The sequence below is a fragment of the Sebastes umbrosus genome, chromosome 5 (assembly GCF_015220745.1).
Source record: "Sebastes umbrosus isolate fSebUmb1 chromosome 5, fSebUmb1.pri, whole genome shotgun sequence".
NCBI classification, from domain to species: Eukaryota; Metazoa; Chordata; class Actinopteri; order Perciformes; family Sebastidae; genus Sebastes; species Sebastes umbrosus.
Window position 1 is genome coordinate 20170620 of NC_051273.1, and position 23300 is coordinate 20193919.

General features: G+C 43.8%; 1 protein-coding gene across 3 annotated transcripts in view; it reads right to left on the reverse strand.

Annotated features, from left to right (window-relative positions):
* Positions 1 to 19662, reverse strand: part of midn (midnolin) — a 32215-nt gene extending 12553 nt beyond the window's left edge. The window contains exons 1-6 of one of the 3 annotated variants that reach the window (XM_037769235.1): positions 19342 to 19662; positions 19141 to 19213; positions 15481 to 15709; positions 13522 to 13609; positions 13340 to 13402; positions 930 to 1487 (exon numbers count right to left, since the gene is read on the reverse strand). In XM_037769235.1, the coding sequence (XP_037625163.1) occupies positions 930 to 1487; positions 13340 to 13402; positions 13522 to 13609; positions 15481 to 15701 (930 nt within the window). In that variant the 5' untranslated portion in view covers positions 15702 to 15709; positions 19141 to 19213; positions 19342 to 19662. Of the gene's footprint in view, positions 1 to 929; positions 1488 to 13339; positions 13403 to 13521; positions 13610 to 15480; positions 15710 to 16123; positions 16614 to 19140 lie in introns of those variants that run through there. The other 2 variants (XM_037769234.1, XM_037769236.1) reach the window with 2 other exon arrangements.
* Between the last annotated feature and the right edge of the window lie 3638 nt (positions 19663 to 23300).

Below are 23300 nucleotides of genomic sequence, written 5' to 3' on the forward strand. Positions count from 1 at the left end.
ATGGGGAATAGCCATTTCCGTTTTCTCACTACTAAACCGGCCCGTCTCTCTGTTTTTCTTGTTGTCTCCCACATATTCCGCTGACATCTGGTTCTTATTCTCTTTCCATAGGCCGGAGCTCGGGGAGGTAGAGAAAGCATAAACAGCAAGTGTGGTTGGTGGAGACGAGTGAGTGTGTTTTGTGTGCAGCTGTGTCTTAGAGTTATCCAAAGTTAAATAAACGGTTGTAAAGGTTAATGATAAATGGCTGACAACGTTGAGGTTAATGATCGCATGAAAAACCAACTCCGATTCATTAAATCTGCCTCTCTTTGAATTTGTTTATCTCCCCTCGTTTCCCCCTCGTACGTCTCATTGGGCAGGGTGAGGTCATACGGATGCCGTGGCCGTCCTGGTTTATGTGTGTGTGTGTGTGTGTGTGTGTTGGCTTGTTTGTATGTATTTGGGAAGCAGACTGCACTCCGGTGACTTAAGTGCACTGTGGTTTGGAAACACACAATCACATGCAAAACCTTCTCCAGACCTGAGTAAACCACGAGTTCGCCCTCGTGCTGCTGGGATATCCCGCTAATCTAATCAGTTTAATGGAGGATGATTCATTGTGTGCATGGCTCTTGGGTCAAACGGCCATAACCCGTCCCGTCCATTGTTCATTCATGAGCAGGCTAAGTGCTTATGATGACATCAGCAGTGTACAAGTTAAGCTACGTGATATCTCGATTCTGGCACCCAACAACACAACAAGATGACATTTTCAATGTGTAACTTTAGCCCAGTGCTAGTGTTTGCCACCAGTCTTTCTTTTGTTTTGCCTCCAGCTAACACAGTGTCGTAATCATGACGTCAACACAAAAAGGGTGAAAGAAAGACTTCACAGTGGTAGAAAAACATCAACAATTTGGATTACTAACAATATTTTTGAGACTTACTTCAGGGCAGAGGACCGGGGCTACGGGGCTGGCCTGGCCGATGTCGTGGCTGGGTTGGCTTGAGGAAGGCTGGTGGTAGTGGTGGTGGTGGTGATGGTGATGGGCTGGAGAGCGGAAAGGACCTCCAGGGATGTTGGCCGGGCGAGGGGAGTGGGGCTGAGGAGGGGGAGTAGGGGGGCTACAGTGAGCAGTGGAGGGCGACTGGTGGTACATGGGGGGGAGCGGCTGGTGGTGCGCGGAGGGCAGGGGGAAGGTCGGGGAGCCCGGGGGAGTGGGGGAGGAAGGGACCAGGTGAGGCTGGGCCAAGTGGGGGCTGGTGTGTGGATGATGGGGGTGGTGGTGGGAGTGCGGGTGAGGGTGAGGGTGGGGAACGCGGGGCTGCCCCGTCGTGGGCTGTCCCATTGCGGCCTCAGCGTTGCTCCGGGTGATGACGTGTCTGTGCTGGAGCTGGGGTCCGCCGGACTGCTGCGCCGCCAACTGGAGCTGGACGAACATCATGTGATCGCCGACACGCAGTGCCAGGGTGAGGGGAGAGCGGCCGGACAGGAAGTCACTGACCTGAAGGGAGACAAGAGAGAATTTAAGCGATTAAATATTTTGATATATATCGATTGACAGCCCTATTACTTTAACAGAATAGTCAAAATCCAACAAAATAAGTAATACATGCATGATTTATTGGTGCAGCGGTATTTGCAAACTAAGTCTGCATCCAGATTTTGTACTGAAGGCCGAAGCCTTTCAAAAAGAGAAAAACTCCCCCCACGCATATTGACTTCCTCCTTTATAAATGAACAGTCTGCACCATGGATGGCAGTTAAAATGCACACAACAGTGCTTTGAGCTCCCCCTCTCATAGAGACACGGACACACCACATTAGCCCATCATGCAATCAATCACCATTCTGTAACACTGCTCTATTTACATCTGCTGGGGAGCAGTGGATGAGGAGACCTATTGGAAAACACACACAAATAGCGCCCACTCTCGCTCGCCTCCCACTGCCCCTCAGTCCGCTCTTAGTCAGCAGTGTCATTCAGCTCAGAGACAGAGGCCACCCTTCTGTCTGGCCCGGGGCCTGAAAAATCAGTCCCACGTCCAGGAAATACACCCCGCCTGCCTCCCCGACACAGAATGGCCGATTGTCCGCGGCGGATCTGGAAGGGCTGCCCATTTTTGGAGCTCTGGCAACGACTAATAGGAGCCAAAGTGTGGAGGCCTTCGCTGTCCCACCCGTGGACCCGGATGGACACACACACAGGATAGCGGAGTTGTCACGACTTGGCTGGAGGATTCACACTAAACAACAAAAGTTCTCTTGTCCCCCCCTCTCCTGCACGCCTGTGGCTCCGTTGCTATGTATTGCCTCTCGCTGCTCAAGTCTGTGCATTTATTTTCTAGTGAGAGTCATTCTGGGGTCAGAAAGCCTTGAAGACTCTGCAGTAATGACATCTCAGGTTCTCACCCGAATAGAAGTAAACTGAAACAAGCAGCGCTGGCAAATACAAGGTGACGCCTCTGTCCAAAAGGGTTTCAACAACCCCTACTGCCTGTGTGCTTTCAGTCCCCAGAGAGGCACGAAGGGAGGGAGGGAAGAGGGGGGGGACAGGAAGACAGAAGCAGCACCGAAAAGCTGAGAGCACAAAGAGGACGGGAGATGGAGCGAAAGAATAACGACAAAACAAGTAATAGAGACATACATACAAAGACAGCAAAAGAGAGCAGAGGCCTCACTCCCCCCAGACCCTGCAGCCTTTGGAGTGTGCTTGTGAGATGTTGGCCTGTAGTTAACCCTGTGAATCACCAGGCTCTGCCCTCCATCACTTCTCTCCCTTTTCTTCTGCTTATTTATTTCTCTATCGACCGCTGCCTCTCTGTTGCCAGGGTGACCTTTGCACATCGGTATTGACATGGTGTGGAAAAAGAGGACGGAGGGAGAGGCAGGTGAAAAGGACGAGGAGGGTGCGGGGGGTTGGGATGATCTGATGGCTGCATTTCAACATGTAAGTAATCAGCAGCAGAAATCAGCGTAAAGGATGCTGCAGGATAAACAGAAACTCAGCCTTTTCACAGAGTAAACTCAGACGCTAAAGGCTTGTTGATAGTCGAGTCCACACCCATGATTACCCTGTCGAGGTAAGACAATAAAGTCAGCAGGGCGCGGTGTGAAGTGAGGAGGAGAACAGGGCAGGGCGCTACCTGAGATGGCTTGAGGAAACTCCCCGAGTATAAAAGGTCACCTGCTTAGACAAGATGTGTCTGTTTGACACCTCGGGGGGGGAGGCGGACTTCTAAAAGTGGGTGGGGGGGGGGTGGGGGAGAAAGAAAAGGATAAAGAGAGAAGGAGGGGGAGGAGGAGATGCCGACTGTGTCTGTGACTGACAGCTGTCAAGAGAATGAGTCGACAGTTTGCCAACCCACAACACACACAAACGAACACGCATATAGTCAGAGGCCCTGAGGGAGGCCATCAACCCAGTGTTTAGTTAAAGGGAGGGAGGAAGATGGTTGGTTGGGGGAAACACCCCTGGGAGGTGAGTGTCTGTTTGTCTATGGTGCTGTTCAGACCTACGGTCCTGTATCTACATTATATTGTAGATACCTGACCCGAGCCCGACGGGATGTTTGGTTTAGGGTTGGGTTCGGCATTCTTGACACGGTGCTTCAAGTTGTTTTTAGTGAAAATATAGTGTTAAAATCAGTCAAAATGATGGACCTACTGTCTGTAGTCTGAACCAAGACGGCAAATTGTATTACTCCTTTCAACCTTGACAAAAGCGGCACAGACCAGATCCACTCCTTTCCTTCTTACCTTTCACAATAAAAGCCCTAGAGATATACGGATATACTGCGTAACTGATTACCAGAGGCAAATTCACTCAGGGCATTTCGCTAAAAGGAAAACTAAAATAGCTTACAGTAGTTTAGGCTATACAACAATTCAATAATAATAAATATTTTCTTGCATTTTCATGTTGTTTATTTGTCACGCCCTCCCTGGTCTGTAAAGGCCTTTATCCACATATATCCAGACTCCAACGTCCAGTAGAGACCGGTTACAGTTAACACCTGGCATCAGAATCTGCCTCAAGTGACTGCTTGGGATCGTATTTCACTTCCCTGCTTGCATTTGATTTTTATCTCTGAAGAAACTGCAACTGCTGCTAAACAGAAGTATTTGTGCTCAGTCCTAGAGCATACAGGAGAGGGGCTACTTCTACACTTTGTCAGAGTTGTTTGGAGGAGGCAAATAAACCATGTGTGGGACAATTGTCTTGCTAAATATGGTTTGTGTTCACGCTGTAGTACATATGTTGAATCCCGAGGAGAATGAAGTCAAGTCTGAACAGGGCCTTTGCCTCACCGCTCGGTTTCTGTGTGTGTGTGTGAGAGAGAGAGAAAGTGAGAGAAAAAGGCCGACAGTGAGTGACAGCAGGAGAAACAGAGAGGAGGCTTGATTACTCTTATAATGACTAGTGTGGATTATTCAAAACCACCAAGATGAAATTCATGTACTCCTACTGAGCTCCCTACACCACATGGCAGGCTACAAATTAGCCTGCGAAAGCGAGAGAGAGGGAGAGGGGCGAGCTTTCTTCTGGCCGTCTGTGGTGGTTTGTTATGAGAGACACGAGACGGGGAGAGTGGAGGGCCCCGCTTTTGTTGTGTTAAGGCAGACAGAGAGAAACCAGCCTTTCATTGTCCTCTTTCTGATGCAGCAGCAGTGGTATGCAGCCTGAAGAACAAGGTGTGCTTTTGCAGTAGGGCTGTCAGTTAACGCGATAATAACACGTTAAGGCAAATTCGTATAGATACCGAAACTACAAAACCTAAGGAATCCATTGGTACCAACCATGTCATACTATCTTGTTGGGAAGGAGGCTAATCACATGCAGTTTTGAGCAAGTCATAGTCAAGTCAGCACACTGACAGCTGTTCTTGCCTGTTGGGTTTGAGTTTGCCATGTTGTGATGTGAGCATAATTCTTTATGCTAAATGCAGTACCTGTGAGGGTTTCTGGACAATATTTGTCTTTGTTTTGTGTTGTTAATTGATTTCCAATAATAAATATTTGAATATATTTGCATAAAGCAGCATATTTGTCCACTCCCATGTTGATAAGAGTATTAAATACTTGACAAATCTCCCTTTAAGGTTCATTTTGGACGAATAAAAAATGTGTGATTAATCGCAATTAACTATTTTAATCGATTGACAGCCCTAATTTGCAGCGAAAAAAAATGCATAAGCTGATTTTACTCCAGGAATTTGATGGACGGTGCCGTGACAGAGTCTACTCAGTGACATCCAGGTGTTGATAAAGAGCCGTTACACTTAATTGCTCCTCTTTAACAACTGACCCCAGAGCCGGCGCCATCAACCATTTTGTTATAGTTGTCAGGGTCCAGGAGGTGCTATTTTGTTTAGCAGGAGGCTTCGGTTGCTATGCAGTGATGGGGGAGAATATGATAAGGGGCAGCCGGGGGAGGAGGGGGTGGAGAAAAGATGGAGGGTGGGTGGCATGAGAGAAGAAGGGAAAAGGGATGGTGAAGGGGGGGATGGGGGATGCGGGCGATGGGGGTAGGGTGTCAGAGTGGTGGTGGGTGATGAAATATTCAGTGAGAGTGTGCCTCTGGCTCCTTCCCCTCTTTTTTTTTTTTCTTTCGACATCTCTGGCTGACAGTTTTATTTATTGGGGTCCCTGTGGTTCAAGGAACTCATTTGCAGTCGTTCTTCCTTTGCACACTAAGCGAACTAAGGGAGGGAGATAAGGAGTGAGGGAGGAAGAGAGAGGCTGAGAGGGAGGGGAAGATAGAGAGCGCTGGCAGCACTGAGCTGACATTCATGAACAACTGAGCAGCTTTGTGCCAGAGAAAAGAGGATAGAGGATTGGAGGGCGGGACGGGAGGGTGGAGAGAGAGGGATGCCTTGAGAGGAGGAAGCCATTCTGGTTCCAGCTCACCTGTCGAACCTCCAGGTGAAGGGTACGCTTCAAAAACCTGCTTATTAACCCGCCTATCGACCTAGATGTTTTGATCGCACCAGGACGCTATTGATAGTCTCTGTGCAGACGCACACCGGCTAAAGATGCAATAACAGCCTCTCAAAAGAAAAAAGGAAAATCAATGACTTGCATCATGCCCCAAATCCTAAAAGCAGCCGGGGGGCTCTTCAAAGGCCCCCATTAGAAAGATAGGCGTCTGTAACGCTGCCTGATAAGAAACAGAGGGGCCTGGAAGGAGCAAGAAAGGACCAGCTGGCCATCGCTGAATTTGATCGGCTGCGTGAAAAGAGAGATCGGAAAGGCAAAGTTCAGGATGATCAGGTTCCCAAAAATAAAGCCACTCCTCGCTCGACAACTGACCGGCTACACTGAGCCGATTCACATGCCCATACACGTCTCTCAGCCCTCATGCATTAGCTCCGATTCAAGGCGAGCAACGGCAAAGATATCCTCATTTTCACTAGTTCGCCTGCTGCTCACGCTAACCTCACTCCACTGGATGCCTTTAATACCTGCCGACTGATGCAGTTTAATAAGGATCCCCGTGTTGGTGGAGAAGAGCATCACTTAAAAGATCAGCAGTCTCTGTACCCAGCAAGACAAATTTGTGCGTACTTGTAAAAATATCATCAACACCGACAAAAGAAGAAGGAAATAGCATCTTGATAAAGTAAGTGGGTACAGGCAAATGGAGGGGAATGATGGAGGAAAGATGGCTACTGTGAAGGTGCAAAGAGTCAGCCGATTAGACTGTTGTCAGGCTATTAAATAGGCGTTATCAGTCGCTATAAGCACCATAGATGTGGGTCAATAGGGGCCTACTACGCCCACTAGTAGGTTTTTATCATCAATTCACATGGTAGATCACCGAAAGAAGGTATAAAAGAACCTCTAGCAACCGTAGTAATTATGACAGGAGCAGAAGCGGAGGTCAGGCGCTGTACTATAATATAAAAATTATGACACACCGTAAAGAGTAGACGTCGGGGACAATGGATCCGACACAAAAAACAGGACTTTCACCACAAAACACTGGGCTTTTACCCAGGAGACCGGAGTTCGCATCCCAACAATGTGAAGTTGTCTTTGTGTTCGTAGTTAATTTAACTCAAACCACCAGATTATGGAGAATGGTGTATATGGACAATGAACTGCACATGACTGTGTGTAAAACAGCTCGATGCAGATGGTCAATATGCTTCTTTTTCCAGCCCTGCACCCCGTATACCGCCTTATCTCGATGCTAGTTAATCAGCAGGATTGACACTACTGGAAATCATTGGAGAGTAATTGTATTGAGGATTTGGGAGTGCAAGGAATTGAAAAATGACTTGAGTCGGTTTGTTGGTCAATAAGAGAGGATCCTCCCCCTTTTTATAGCTCCCCATGTCTGTCCTTCACGCTGCCATTGAAATGAAGGCTTTTTATATGCATGCGGCATAAGAGAGAGGGAGCCTTTGCTCTTTAGAATGGTAATTTGTTTTGTTGTTACCTAAATGAAAGCTACAGAAATTAATTGTGTTGCAGGACGTGTAAATCAAATTGTGTATGGAGCACAAGACAATGCTGATCTGAAGGCCTATTCAGTCCCCGCTCATGTAAATCCTGGCCTTGAAAATTGCATTAATAAGCTGATCACGCAGTATTCTTGCACCTGTGTAATCCCCTTTGTGATGCTTAAATGCACAGTGGGAGAGGGGGGGGGGGGGTGCTGGGATGGGTGGAGGGAATCAAGGTGTGTTGTGGGGCAATCAAGGGATAGATGGATTTTGCAGGGGGTTTTTCATTGTCCTATTGTGTATATGCATCTGCTCATGCATGTGCGTGCGGCAACATCCATTTTTAATGTCTGTGTTTTTGTGTGTTCCCCCGCTCGGCGGCCAGGGGAGTCTTATTTCTCCACATTTGAGTCGTGACTGTCATTTCTTTCCATTCCCCGGCGACACTGAGCTTTTGTGATTTAAGTAGCAGGCATCGTGACTAGTGGGGTTACTGTGTGGGAGGATGGAGGCCAGGAATGTCACGTCTGATAGCCACCACCAAGACCAATGAAGTCAATTAGGCATATGGCGCTGGTGGAACAGAGCAGCACGGGTCAAAATAGCCAGGTCGATCCACTAAGTCATACAAAAAAAGCACACTTAGGAAAAGGGTTTCCTGCCTGTTGGACTTCAGTTTGCCATGTTATGATTTGAGCATATTCTTTATGCTAAATGCAGTACCTGTGAGGGTTTCTAGACAATATTTGTCATCGTTTTGTGTTGTTAATTGATTTCCAATAGTAAATATATACATACATTTGCATAAAGCAGCATATTTGTTAATGTATATATTATTATTAACAAATATTTATGAATGGTCAATCAATCAATCATGTGATTAAATCAAATATTCAAATAGATCATATATTTTAATGGATTGACAGCCCTATTATATAGAGTAGTATCTTCATTGAGCTAGCTGGCGTTGGCCCGCTTCATTGATTCATTGCACGCTAGGTTGCTAACTTTAGTCTGTAGCATACGTGCTAGCTAGCTAGTGAGCTAGTTTCAGTGTGCTGCTGGCTAATCCAGTCGATCTGATGTGAACCAGACTGACTGATGAACCCAGCCGCTGTTTCTGGAAGAGGAGTCGACTAGTCCAGTGGTTTTCAAAGTGGGGTCCGGGGACCTCCGGGGGTCCTTAAGGGAGTTCCAGGGGGTCCCCAGCAAAAAGGGGAATCATGTATTATCACTATAATTACATCCATAAGTAACACAATGACAGAATGTATGACTATTATTATCATGGGCTCACATCCCTCGTTTTGATTTCCTTCCCTCCATTACATCCTCGCCTGTATTTCTTCATCTGTGAGTTACCCATGAGCTCATCCTCATCCAGAACTTGCACACATACATCGCCATCCCTGTCAGGCCCAATGTGGCACCCCCCTCCCCAAGGGAGGCGGAGGGGAGGAAATGACGGTGAGGGTGACCTCAGGGGTGACTCCTCACAGATTGTTAGATCCTACTAGTTTGCATCTGCTCGCTTCTAGACACAATGACAAAACTGTGCCATGTCGTTGCTAGAGGAGGAGGAGGAGGAGGAGGAGGAGGGGAGTGGATGAGGACAGGAGGTGCTTGTCGGCGGGAGCAAGAAAAGTAGAGCAGATATGTAACAGCCTATTCCACGGGGACATATGGAACGGCAACACGCAGCCTCCTCCCAAAGCAATCTGTGTTAGCGTTCAAGGCAAAAATTTGTCAATGTGCAGCCTGCTGAGCCTCGCTGCAGCTGGAGATTGATTTTGAAAACCAGTATGCACCACTGTAGCTGCACTCAGACGCCTATGGATGTATGGAGGGATGAAAGGGGATCGTGGTGGGGGGGGGAAGGAGAGAGAGGCAAACTTAAAGAGTGACCCTCAATCATTGTTGTGTGTTTGAGGGGTCTGTCAGCTGGGCAGGTTTGGTGCTTTAAGACAGGAACAAAGAGGTGGCTGCAAGGGGGGAAGGGCAACGGGGGGATGGTAAGGGTGATGCCTGCCTGCCTGCCTGCCTGGTTGGCTTTTATTCTAACATCAATGTGCATCAATGAGCAAATAGTCCCTGTGTGCTGAGAGGGGACACATAATCCTTCTCTTTCTGTCAAATACCAAGATCAATAGATGGAGAGCTGATGTCACTGTCTACCCAGAAATCCTGAATATTGCTTTCATTTCCCTTTCACTGCTTGTCTTGTAAGTATACATTCATTTTACTACCAGGATCAGACATTTCCTCATTCTCTGAACTCAATCCTCAATCCTCTTAAATATATCCTTTCAATTCTGCTGTGTGTGTGTGTGTGTGTGTGTGTGCATGTGTGTGTGTGTGTGTGTGTGTGTGCACGGCTGCATATGTAAGCTGAACACACAACCTCTATTTAGCAGACAGAATGAGAAGAGGGGAAGCACAGGCAACTGTATTTTGATGGGCTGTCAGGAAGCAGCAGTGGCTTAATACAGCTTAGATGTCATGCAAAAAAGAAAAAGTCTAGTGAGATGCCAGAGGAGGAATTAAGGCGGCCCAGGATTGTCCTTGCTAAAGAAGCCGGTCAAACCGAGGCAGCTAGCCGGACTTGCAAACCACAGCACATTTAAATTATAGGGCCCTAGGAGAGCTGTTAAGCAGAAACAAGAGAGGGAGAAGGAGGGGAAAAAAGGGGGGGGGACGGAGCGAAAAAAAAAAAATCCCATTTCGATAATTGCCGGGGCTCCATTTCCATAAAACATTTTCTATCTAACTCGCTCCGCTAAAAAGTCTGAAACAGCTCTGGAAGCTGTCATGTTCTGCTTGGTTAGCTAGCTAGCTGCTAGCTCCCCCCCATCCCAGAATCCTAAGACATGAGGTGATCCGCTCAGCCCCGTCTTCCATGAATACACACACTTCCCGGCAAAACACCCGATCTGGAAAATGAGACCTCACATCACTCCAGGTGGGACGAAGGGTGAGAGGTTATGAGAGATCCAGGGGTTCTCTACGGCTACCACAGCTGACATCTCTCCCCACTGCCCCCCCCCGAGGCTATTTTTGGGTGTATGGGCATATCAGTTATCATGTCAGACACTTTTAAGAGCTAAGTGCATTGATTGATTTTTGATAGCCCCAGAGTTAGAGGGGGGGCAGAGAGGAAATGAGGGAAAGCTTTTGTTCCTATTTTTCTAATCTTACTCAGATCCTTAATCTCCCTGCAATCTATATCATTCCATTCCGCTTCATGAATTATAAAGAGGAATCAATTCCTCTGGATAAAAACACACTAAAGCAGCTTTATGCCTTTTTTTAACCTTTTACCCTGCTATCCGCCTTACTGCGCCTTTATTCTCTCCATCCCCACTGCAGGATTACAATTAATGTCACATAAGTATGAGGGCTGGGACAATACACCTATCTCCTACTCTACCACGATACTTTGATATGTATTGCGATTCGATATTACGATTTATAACTTTTTTAACACTAGACCATGGGGAAAAGGTTAAATCACACACTTCTAGGGACTTTTACTTTGGAAAATATCTACATTAATTCATAAAAATGTTTCATTTGCAGCATGTATGTAGTCAGAGATGTCCTGAAGTCAAATATATCAGTCATTGTCCGATTTGACCATGAAGATGAGAGTGACGGCTGACTTGACCGCACGTTACCGCATACGATAACGTTACCTGTCCATAACAGAGTTAGCATGCAGCTTTAGCCGTGATGTCTAGCTCTGCTTTTCCTGACAATGTGTGAAACCCAAAGTGTTTCCATACTTTACTGTATGCGTAATGTTTACCACTTGGGATTTAAAATGTGAGGGTGCAGGTCGTATCCACACGGACCCTCCGCCGTTTTCTGCTTTGTTGTTTCGGCTCGCTGCGGGTTGTTTTTGTTGACGGATACGGAACGGATACGGAATGGATATGACGTCACGTTACTCAAACTACAACAATAAAAGTGGTAACTTCCTTTTACCTCCACATAGACTCAAATGAAGGAAATATATAGATTATGGCATTAAAAAAATCGATATATAGGTGAAATGTTTATTCCTTCCCCTAATAAATATGAATGCAACAGCAATGCACTATGAGCAATTCTTAAGAAAAGAAGCATGTGACTCATAATGAATTATAGAGGACACAGGAAGGAAGGCAGTGTGAGAAATCTGCTCTTCTGCCGAATTATCGTCTGGTGAAAATGACGGTCACTCATGGCTGCCCAGCAAAGGCGTACCACATGATGGGCAACTTCACTTACACACACCTACACACACGCAGTCATCTGCTGTCAGCGCTACGAGACGCATGCTGAGTTCACACACACACACACACACACACACACACACACACACATACACACATACACCAGAATTTCCACCAGAAAATGATCAGCAGGAATACCAAACCACACTCTGCTATCTCCCTTTAGCCACATCCTCTGATTACAAAAATTCAACTTAATATACAGCATCATTCTCTGGATAACCGCATCATTTATTTCACCATCTTGTACTGTTTTGACATCAGTCAGCAGCGCATCACTGATGCACTTACGTACATCTCAGTATTACCCAACGCTACAAAAGGAAGTAGGTCTGAGTCAGTCAGTCAGCTGCAGAGTGTTTCATACGTCACACCGCTGCCTGTGTGCATTCAGCCTTATCGCCTCTCTTCTCGCTCGCGCTCTCTCTGCGGCCAGCGCGGAGAACTATTTCGCTTTACTCTCACTATTGATCATTTTGGTGAGTCATGCCACACTGACTCAAAACGCATACAGTATTTCAGCGGGCCTACAAAGCCGTTTCACTGTAAGTAAGGGGAGTAGGCCCCACTCTCGGGCTGTGCGTGCTCGCCTGCTAGGGCTTCCAGTAACCCTATGCTAATACCGAGTGAGAACGCTGTCATTTGATGATCCAGCACTATGTGTATGAGTGAGTGAGACTACACACTTCCTGGAAACTTGCCTGTGCGTGTGTGTGTTAGAGCATGAAGGAGTGGAGCGAGATCACAGATAAAGGTATAAACAGAAAGGTGGAAGTGAGTGTTATGTGCTGCTGGTCCTCTCAGCAACTCGCAAATAAGCCTTTCTTGTGCGGCGTTCGCGCCGGCTTCCTGCAGCGGCGTGCATGCACACAGACACACACGCTATCACAGATGTTACTAGGATACAAGGGGTGTTGCTGCTTATTATATCCTAACAGCTCACACTGGATGTCTAGCTTGGCTTGGCTTGTTTAAGAGGCTGAGATTAGACGGAGCAAAGAGGCTTGTGTGCAGCCTGCCCAGCTCATCTCTTTCTCTGTTACTGACATATCTGGGTGTTGCTCTGCACTTATACAAAGCTGCTAGGGGTGGGGGAAAAAATGTATTCACCTATGTATCGCAAATTTTATTTTTGATTGATTTTTTTAATGCCAGAATCGATATATTTGCTTCATTTGAGTATATGCGGAGGTAGAAGGAAGTTACCGCTTTCGTGGTTGTAGTCTGAGTAACGTGACGTCATATCCGTTTCGTATTCGTCAACCAAAACAAACCGCAGCAATGACCGCTGCGTGAAAATCAAACATTTTTACCCTATCAATTTAGAGATTTTCCAAAATAAAAGTCCCTAGAAGTGTATGATTCAACTTTTTCCCATGGTCTAGTGTTAAAAAAAGTTAATAAAAATCGCAATAAATCGTAACATCACATTGCAATACTTAAAAATCACAATTCATATGGAATCGGCGCCACAGTATTGTGATAGTATCGAATCGGGAGAGATTGTCCCAGTCCTAAAAGCTACAACCTCATGCATCCTCATGCAAACACACACACAAACGCTCAGTTTGGATTGCAACCATGGTAGGATACTAAGTTTGTTAGATTATTGCAGAGAAACAGTCTCTTACCTGAGTTTCTGTTAGACTCTCCAAGGCTTGCATGACTGACTGTTCGGGTCTTGATGCTTGAGACTGCAAAGAATATTAAAAAGAAAAATCAATTTGAATGGACTAAAATGAGCAGACATCAATTATGCAAAGTATAAACATGGAGTGCAAACTGAATACAAACACAACCAGGTGAGCCTTACCATTAATCCTGCTTCAACTGTTGGTACAAGTGTTAACTTGCTCCCATCAGAGATGCCTAGATCCTGGAGTTTGCCTGAACTTAGTCGCCTGCAGGGTTGGAGAGAACAAGATAATTAGACCGTGCTGACAATATCTTCTCTCTTCAGAGACACAAACAGCCTTCAGGTACGGGGTGGAAGGAGGGGGGAGGGAGGGCAGACAGAATTCAAAACTAGTTTGGAAAAGAGCCGTGGGTGAAAAGCTCCATGAAAGAGAAGTATTGATTGGGCTGTCATATTTCAATTTCGAGTATAGTGGAGCTTGACAACCGCTCGCAGTGGATATCTGGCACCGCTGCCACTTGCCTAAGTGGAGGTAAGTATTTTCTTTTGCTGTTTTGAGCTGAACAAATGAGGAGCAGAAACTCCGAAGCCAAAACCACAATCCTTTATGAGAATGACACACTGCTGTTATTGACATCGCAAGGCTATTGTTCTTAATTGAGCTGTGTTATGATGGCTGTCTGTGATTGTGGAGAAAGTTGATACATAATACATTACCAAGACTTTACTATTTCATATTTGGTGCAGAGTGTCTGCTCTATACGGGGAGGAAATGGTCTTTTCTTGCCGGTCACGATGCACTAAAAACCACCCCTCTTGACTCTCTGCCTCCTTTAGTTTAGTGAAGGATGTTTTAGGACGGCCTGCTGTACAGGCATGACCCAGATCTCACCCCATTGCAGCTGAACAAAGGCCCTCAGCGCTGACTTGCTTGTAGGTCTACGGTTTGAGGAGCAGGAGGGGATTAAAAAGGGGGTTTTGGGTTTTAAAGGATGATGTGATTTATTGGGTGATTACAATGGGTGGGAGGGAATCGGGGCTGCAAAACAATGCTGACTGTTTGCATGCACTAAAACCGCCCTTCTCTGTTTTTTTGCATAACACCACCTGCACTATTGTTAGCACATTTAACCTGGGCATGATTGGGAACTGCCTAATACTGTAGGTTTTGAATAATAAAAGGCTTTAACTCCCTCGCAGTGCTGTGCTATTATCTCACCAAGAAATCCACTGAAACTGAGTTATCCTGCTTCCAAAGCTACTGGCTATTACCATGCAACACTTACAATACACCCAACCAGCATACATCAGGAACAAGTCAAAGATCAACATATGCGCCTATGCAGCTGCAGCAGAGTAAATAAATTACCAAGTCTGTGTGACTTTTACTCATTAATGTTTAACATGTTTGATTTCCTCAGCATTAGTAATTCAGTCAGGCTTCAGTATTTATAATGAAGGAGGCATGGATCAATGCAAGTCTGCAGATCGCCTCGTCAATAGCCTACTGTTCCAGTGACCGGTGCGTCCCCGGTGCGTAATTCCAATATACCGTGCGTCCGGCTGCTCGGTAGTTTTCCTTGAATGTATTGATGAGCAGAGCAAGCCAAGGTTGTCTGTCTGTGGAGCTCCAGGGATGCTCGGCCACGCACAAATCCGAAAGCATAGATTAAAAGATATATCATGCAACATATCATATCAGGGCGGCTGTGGCTCAGAAGGCAGAGCAGGTTGTCCACCAATCGGAAGGTTGGCGGTTCGATCCCCAGCTGCTGCTCCAGGTCACATGTCGATGTGTCCTTGAGCAAGGCATTGTGTGTGAATGAGTATTTAGATTAGACCCTGATGGTGCAAAGTTGGCACCTTAGTAGCCATCAGTGTGTGAATGGGTGAATGCTGACATGTAGTGTAAAGCGCTTTGAGTGGTCGGAAGACTAGAAAAGCTCTATATAAATGAAGTCCATTTACCATGCAGGCCCGCAGGGTGAACGCACCTAAATAAGGTTTATTTGCATTTTTTTTTAATGCGTAATAGTCTGGATAATACGCGTACTACACACACACAAACTGGCCTTTACGCAGTACATGGATGTGGGTTTTTTATTGTAAACAACTTCCAGTAAATGGTTTACTCACGTTTCTTTGTGCAGCAGAGCGAGTCTCTCTCTGGGTACTTTGAGTCTTTGTGCCAGCCTCCTCTTCAGTCCGTCCACGGTCTCCTCCTGCGGAAGGGAGAGCTCGAAGCGTGTTCCGGTGGTGGAGTGGATGTACAGATTCATGGAGGGCTCAGTCGGGACGGCCTCGCAGGACGAAGCCCCGCGGCTGGTGCAGCTCCGGGCGCTGGGGTGCTGGTCCATCCGATAACCTGTGGTTCAGAGGAGGAGGCGAGGATGAAGAGGACTGAGGAGAGGAAGAAGGATGCTGGAGGAGCAGCTTCAGCTACAGTCCCTTGTTCTGCTTGCAAAGCAAAGGCAGCATTCAGCAGAGATCTCTCTCTCTCCCTCTCTCTCTCTCTCTCTTTCTCTCTTCCTTTCTTTCACTCCGACAGTCAGAATAAAACCAGCTCCTCTCCGGTCGATATCATGAGAATATTCCCACAGGAAAAGTCAACTACACGCTTTTTCTCTCTTTGTTTGATCTGTCTTTTTCTTTGTTGCCTTTTTTTTTTTCCAATGCGCAAACAAAAAGTCTTCCTAAATGCTACATAGATGTGTAAATACCAGGCAAGTATGTTGTCAGCAGAAAAGAAAAAACGCCATGAACGCTCTTTTACGCAGACCTTTAAAACAAAAACTGGGAGGTCTAATAGAAAAAACGAATATAAATTCCTCTCTTCGCTTTAGAGATGAGAAAACGAGCTGCAAACCCTCACAGGGTTTTTTTTTGAGTGAGAGGCTCTCCGCTGCGCACTCGTACCCAGCTTAGGCAGCTCCAGTGAAATATCGACAATGAACATTGTCACAAAGTATCCCACTTCTTCCACCATCGATAAGAATCCGCCCACAACCCGCAGCCTGCCTGGACCAATCACAGCAGAGCTCCTGTCAGGACGCTGCTGCTTCTCAGCCAATCACGAGACGAGATCCACACCCACGTGGAGGGCAGGCGAGTTTTAGGCCATTCATAATAAATTACAGCAAGAGAGCAAAATATGTGCCCATAAAATGAGACCCGTGGTCATTTAGAGGACACTGGACTCAATTAAATTGACCAATTGTTTACTTTATGCTATATCACTGACTTACTCACTATTTATTACTTATTTTTTATAAATATATTGTTAAGAACACACTAGCCAAGCAAGCCTATGTCTTTAATTTTAGCCAAGTTTTCATCTGTGCCAGGTCCCAGCTGCAAAACTGCTATTTATTTGAGGGTCCTCTTGTGTGGAGACTGTGCAACAGACTCAAAACAGCATTAATCCTGCAAAAAATGTCTTGTCACAAGAGCACTAGTGTGGATGTAGCTACTTTAGGCCATTCATAATAAATTACAGCATAGAGCAAAATATGTGCCCATAACGCAGGATAGCATTCCTGGAATGTAATTTGCAATGTGCAATACTCTTGGCACTTTATTCTATTTATTCCTTTATTCTTTTATCTCGTCTTGTTTTTATTCTTGCATTAATCCTGCAAAAAATGTCTTGTCACAAGAGCACTAGTGTGGATGTAGCTACTTGAAAGAGGTATAAAGACCATTGTTTACACTCTACACTGGTAAATCTAAGTTATCTAATGGGCTGTAGTGGCATTAATAGTGTTAATGACACCATCTTCTTCGCCCTCCCTGACCTCGGCAACATGCACAAACTATTAAAGTGATCACGTGTAGTATGCAAATTAAACATTGGACAGGCTCTTCTCTTCAGGAAGAAGGATGCCGGTTAACTCAATATGGGTTACACATGCCAGTAACAGACAGAAGCCAGTGTGTAAAAGCAAACGATATATATGAAACATGACTACTTTTTGCTAACTTACTCACTATTTATTACAGCCCAGTGAGCATATCTCTTTAATTTTAGCCACGGTTTCTTATCTGTGCCAGGTCCCAGATGTAAAAATGCTATTTATTTCAGGGTCCTCTTGTGTGGGAACAGACTCAAAATAGCATTAATCACTAAAACAACTACACAATCAACAGCATTAGTGTGGGTGTAGCTATTTGAAGAACTTGGTATAGGATAAATAACAGTGGTTACACTCTACACTGGTAAATCTAAGTTACCAGATGGGCTGTAGTGGCATTAATAGTGTTGATGACACCATCCTCTTCCCACCCCCTGACCTCAGCAGCATGCACAAACTATTAAAGTGACTGTGAATAGTATGCAAATTAAACATTGGACAGGCTATTCTCTTCAGGAAGAAGAAGAATGCCTGTTTACTCACAATATACAAAGAATATCAAGTCATATTTCACATAAATCATTTGCTTTTACACACTGGCTGTAATATATTAGTCTTTTCGGCAGAGTGAAGCATGAAGCCAGCATTTTTTGACAAAATACAACACAAAGAACGTGCATAGGGGGATCTCTATATATATATAGTAATATCATTCCTAGTGTGTAAAAGCAAATTATATATATGAAACATGACTTGATATATGCACTTGTGGTGTTGCACAAGTTCATGTTTTGGCAAAAATAAGCAGATAACCTGACACACAAAGAGGGACAGATTGTGAATTTTTCCATCCAGGTGAGCAGAGTTCACCTCCAACACTAGAAGGAGCTTTAACATAATAAAGAAGATACTCGGTCGCCACCCAGTGGCCAAGAAAGGAACTTTAACTATCAAAAACTTGCAAGTGATTCATATTTTACTTGAGAATAATTCACCTCAGCAAGCTTTTACCTGTCAGAAATATGAATCCACATGTTTTTGCTTTGAGCTCCATCATAAAAATATGGTATTATAGTGTTAGTGTGGTTGTCACTACTGCAGCATCATTTAATCAGGTTGTTATTGTGCTTCTAAACAGACAACGACTTACTGTCAGACACTAATTATAATTTACAGTAACTGTGACATTCTCCTGTCGTCGATAGAGGCCTTATTAAGTTAATCATGTCCAGCAGTATTTACATCCAATCACTTGGACAACATGCTTCTATCGATCCGTGATTGACTGCTATAGTCTCTCAGATCGATGTCTTAAACTCTTTTAATCTATGAAAATACATCACATTACATTTTTTTATAAGTTTATCATGTTGTGAAAGTATCAATTAGCTGTCAAATACATGTAGTGGTGTTAAAAGTGCAATTTAGTAGAATAAAAGTGTGAAGTATGGCAAAAAAATGGAGTAGTATCATGAATTTGTACTTATGCTGCCCACTATTAGTCTGTTAGTCGATTAATCGGTCGTTTTGGTCTTAGTCGACTAAGATTTCTATAGTCAATTAGTTGTTTTTCATGCTTTTTTCTATTTGTTTCATGCTGAATGACTTATTTCCAAGAAACTTATGAGCACATCTCTGATAAAAACTGTACTTAGACTGGACTGCATGCTTAACTGTACTTAGACTTTTTTTCTTTTTTTTTGCTTTGTTGTTTTGTTTTTTTAACTCTACTCTTTTTGTCATTATTATTATTATTGTTATTTCTTTTCCTGGTTTTGAATGTTGAGGTTGTTTTCTCTATAGTGTACTTGATGGGTTTGTCTGTAAGCTCAAGTTGTAATTACAAAACAGTGGATTGCATATATGAAAACAGCCTTGGAAAAAACAAAGTATATAAAAAAAAGAACACTGTACTTTGACTGGATGTAATAAAAAGTCTACTTACCAATTATTGTGGCGACAACTTTAAAGCTTCTCGCAGAGGAAGAAGTATGCTGTGATCCAGTGTGTTCCCCCAGCTTTGGCATGTAAATGAAACCCAAACCGGTGATAAAAACTCTCAGATAAATCCACTTGAATATCCACAAGGTGTTTTTTCTCTCAGTGAATCCTCGTGCGTATCCAAACCGCGCGTCGTTTTACGCACCAAGAAGCAGCTGCGCTTATTATGTCCTCGTGTTGTTAATGCACCGGCTTCTTTCTTGGTAATGAAAGCAGAGCCGGGAAGGTGAGCCACCTCTTCTCGGATATGGGTGGGTGGAGTAGTGTTCTTGTTATGTCAGCAGTGATTTAAGGTGGCCTCTCGCTTCGCTGTAACCGCCTCTCTAACGTAGGACCAACGTGTTCCCCCTCGAGAATGTGCCTGCGTGCGTAAAAGATATCCAAACCGTGTCGTCGACGCTGCTGCGCTCTGGAGCTCTTTTAATGGTGCTGGATGGTTCACCTAAATAGAAACACAACAAGCACGCCTGTTGTCTGCCACTTGCCACCTTAACAGACAGTTAATGAAGTGAATGCTGCGTGGAGATAGATAGATAGATAGGAGGGGTGTTGCCAGGCTGTGACGACAGAGAGACAGAGAGAGAAATGTCACCTGGCAACAAGAGCAGGTAAACAGGTATCCATGGAGACGAGGAGCACGCATAAACAAAAACTTCTCTGGCTTCTCTGGTTTGTTTCTGTGTTTAGGGAAGTGACCTACATCTCTGATGACAACGGGTTGGGACATTTTATGGGCATTTGTCAAAAAAAACAAACATAAGTAAAATCACTTTTATTTAAATAATAGTTTCACACAACTGCCTTTTTTTTTACAACATGAAGTATTTAGAGTCTATATATTATATGTAAGTCAAAGTAGAAATACCACAATATGAAAACATATACATAATATATATATAAATTAAAATTTTTTTTTTTTTTGCATACTTTTACTTGAAAAAAATGTATATTATATTATATATATAATGTATTTTTTTCAAGTAAAAGTATGCTAATTTAAAAAAAAACATTATATATATATAATAATATATATATATTTATATATATATATCTATATATGTATATAGATATATATATTAAAAAAAATTAGCATACTTTTACTTGAAAAAAATATATTATATTATATATATATATGTATATATATAATATAATATAATATAATATATTTTTTTCAAGTAAAAGTATGCTAATTTGTTTTAACAATCTGTTTATTAACATTTCCAGTTTTAACATGCGTTACACCCCCCCCCCCCCCCCCAGATGAAATATTATTTAGAAAAGTAACAAATTACACACAGCTAGATCAAAGACAGAGAGGAAAACAGGCTCCATGGAGACGAGGAGCACGCACAACCGATAAACAAAAACTTCTCTGGCACGGTTTGCTGCTGTGTTTAAGGAAGTAAGCTACATGTCTGATAACAACGTGTTGGGACATTTTATGGGCATTTGTAAAAAAAAAACACAAGTAAAATCACTATTATTTAAATAATAGTTTCACACACAACTGCTTTTTTTTTATACAACATGAAGTATTTATTATTATTTATTATATAGCATTATTTATTTCAATGACTTGACTATGACTTGCCCCAAACTGCATGTGATTATCATAAAGTGGGCATGTCTGTAAAGGGGAGACTCGTGGGTACCCATAGAACCCATTTTCATTCACATATCTTGAGGTCAGAGGTCAAGGGACCTCTTTGAAAATGGCCATGACAGTTTTTCCTCGCCAAAATTTAGCATAAGTTTGGAGCGTTATTTAGGCTCCTTTGCGACAAGCTAGTATGACATGTTTGATACCAATGGATCCCTTAGGTTTTCACTCTAGCTTTAAGCCCTAATAATAACTCATGACCGTTCAGGAATATTATATCATTGTTTTATTATAACAGATACTCGTTACACGTAAGTAGCAATTAAATGTAGCAGCCAGTCGAGCTGATTCTAATCCCTTTATATACTTTCCCATAGTTTAATCTATGAAAATACATCACATTACATTTTTTATAAGTCTTTCATGTTGTGAAAGTTGAATCTGCGAAAGTAGCTGTCAAATACGTGGTGTTAAAAGTGCAATTTAGTGGAATAAAAGTATAAAGTATAGCACAAAAAAAATGCTGCCCCCTCTGAGTCCTGATTAGTTGACTAATCGGTCGTTTTGGTCTTAAGTCAACTAAGATTTCTTTAGTCGATTAGTAATTTTTTATGCTCCTTTCATGCTGAATGACTTATTTCCAAGAAACTTATGAGCACATCTCAGCTAAAAAAGATTTAAAGTGATGCTTTTGTGTGATTCTTTGTGATGAAACTGTCAGATCTGTCGATTAAGTCAACTAATCGATTAGTCAACAAAATCGTATGAGTGTTAGTTGACTAAGAATTTCTTTGGTCGAGGATAGTCTTAGTACACAAGTGCAGCACATGAGTAAATGTTCTTTCCGCATACTGTGGATTACGGCAAGATATTGTAATCTGCCTGTATGCAGTTATTACGTCCACGCAGCTCAGATATGTGATAATAATCACAACACGGTTCACCTCAAGGACAAGAGAGATGTTGTGCAACGTGTTAAAGAGGAAAAAAGAAGACCTGACTTTGCCTCAGAGCACGCTAACATGCTCCAACCAAGAACTGTTCTTCCCTCCAGCCTCAGGACCGGCACAGACTGTCTGTCTGATTACAGAGACACACTCCTCCCCACACTGTGCTGGGGACGCTGTGCCCCACCAGCATATTATCACACTGTCTGAGAGCTGAATCATCCTCACATATGAGTGTGTGAGATAGAGAAAGAAGAGTGTGTTCAAAGGAAACATCTCCACGAGCAGACAAAGGTCCCTGTCTTCGCCAGCCCCACCAGCGTTATCTGTCTCTATCTCTTTCTTTGTCTCTGGGAGATGCTGACTCAGTGGAACAAAGTGAAAGGAGCTGGTTAAACTCCCTCCTGTGCTTGCAACACAACGCTTCGTTTGCGCTTTTGAATTAGCTCGCTTGTTTTGACGCTTGTCGTGCTGGCAGGAGCACATTAACAGGACCTCTGTGGGTGCGTGTGTGTGTTGGAGATTTTAGTGCAGAGCGGAAGCTAATGTGCATCGATGTTTGTGTGTGTGAGAGTCAAGTTCTTCTTTCAGCCATGAGACGGCTTGGCTACGCTCCGTCAGCGGGTCTGGCTGTCAGCACAGCTCAGGTCATGCAGAGCGCTGTGACCTTGTTTGCCTGCACTAGACCTTGTTGTTGAGCTGACAATCTGATGCGCTTCGTGACAAAGGTGCAGCTCTCAATACATGTAATATTGATCACAACATTGTCTAATAAATTGGCGGTTTCTCATTCCTCATTAGGGGTGTGAAAAAAGCCGAATCAATATATGTGCTTCATTTGAGTCTATACGGAGGTAGAAGGAAGTTTTTATTCTTTTTTTTATTGTTGTAGTCTGAGTAATGGGACGTTATATTCATTTCCATCCAGCAAAACAAACCACAGTGAGACAAAATGACAAAGCAGAAAACGACGGAGGGTCCGCGTGGATACGAACTGCACCCTCACATTTTAAATCCAGCGTGGTAAACACTGCACATACAGTAAAGTATGGAAACACTTTGGGTTTCACACGTTGCCAGGAAAAGATGAGCTAGACATCATGGCTAAAGCTGATTGCTAACTCTGTCATGGACAAGAAACGTTATCGTATTGCGGTAACGTGCGTTCAAGCCAGGACATCTCCGACTACATACTGTACATGCTGAAAATCAAACATTTTTACTGTATTCATTTAGATTTTTCCAAAGTAAAAGTCCATAGAAGTGTATGATTTAACTTTTTCCCATGGTCTAGTGTTAAAAACGTTTACAAAAATCGCAATAAATCATAATATTGAATCCCAGTACTTAAAAATCACAATACATATTGAATCGGCACCCAAGTATTGTGATCGTATTGAATCAGGAGATAGGTGCATCGTCACAGCCATATTCTTCATTAAATATTTTGAGCTATTTTGGGTGGAGGCCTCACTGCAGTAGGCCATTTATTTTAATCCACAGTAGCTGGTACAGTATGTCCCCTCATTCTATCTCTGCTAATGTGACAAATCACAT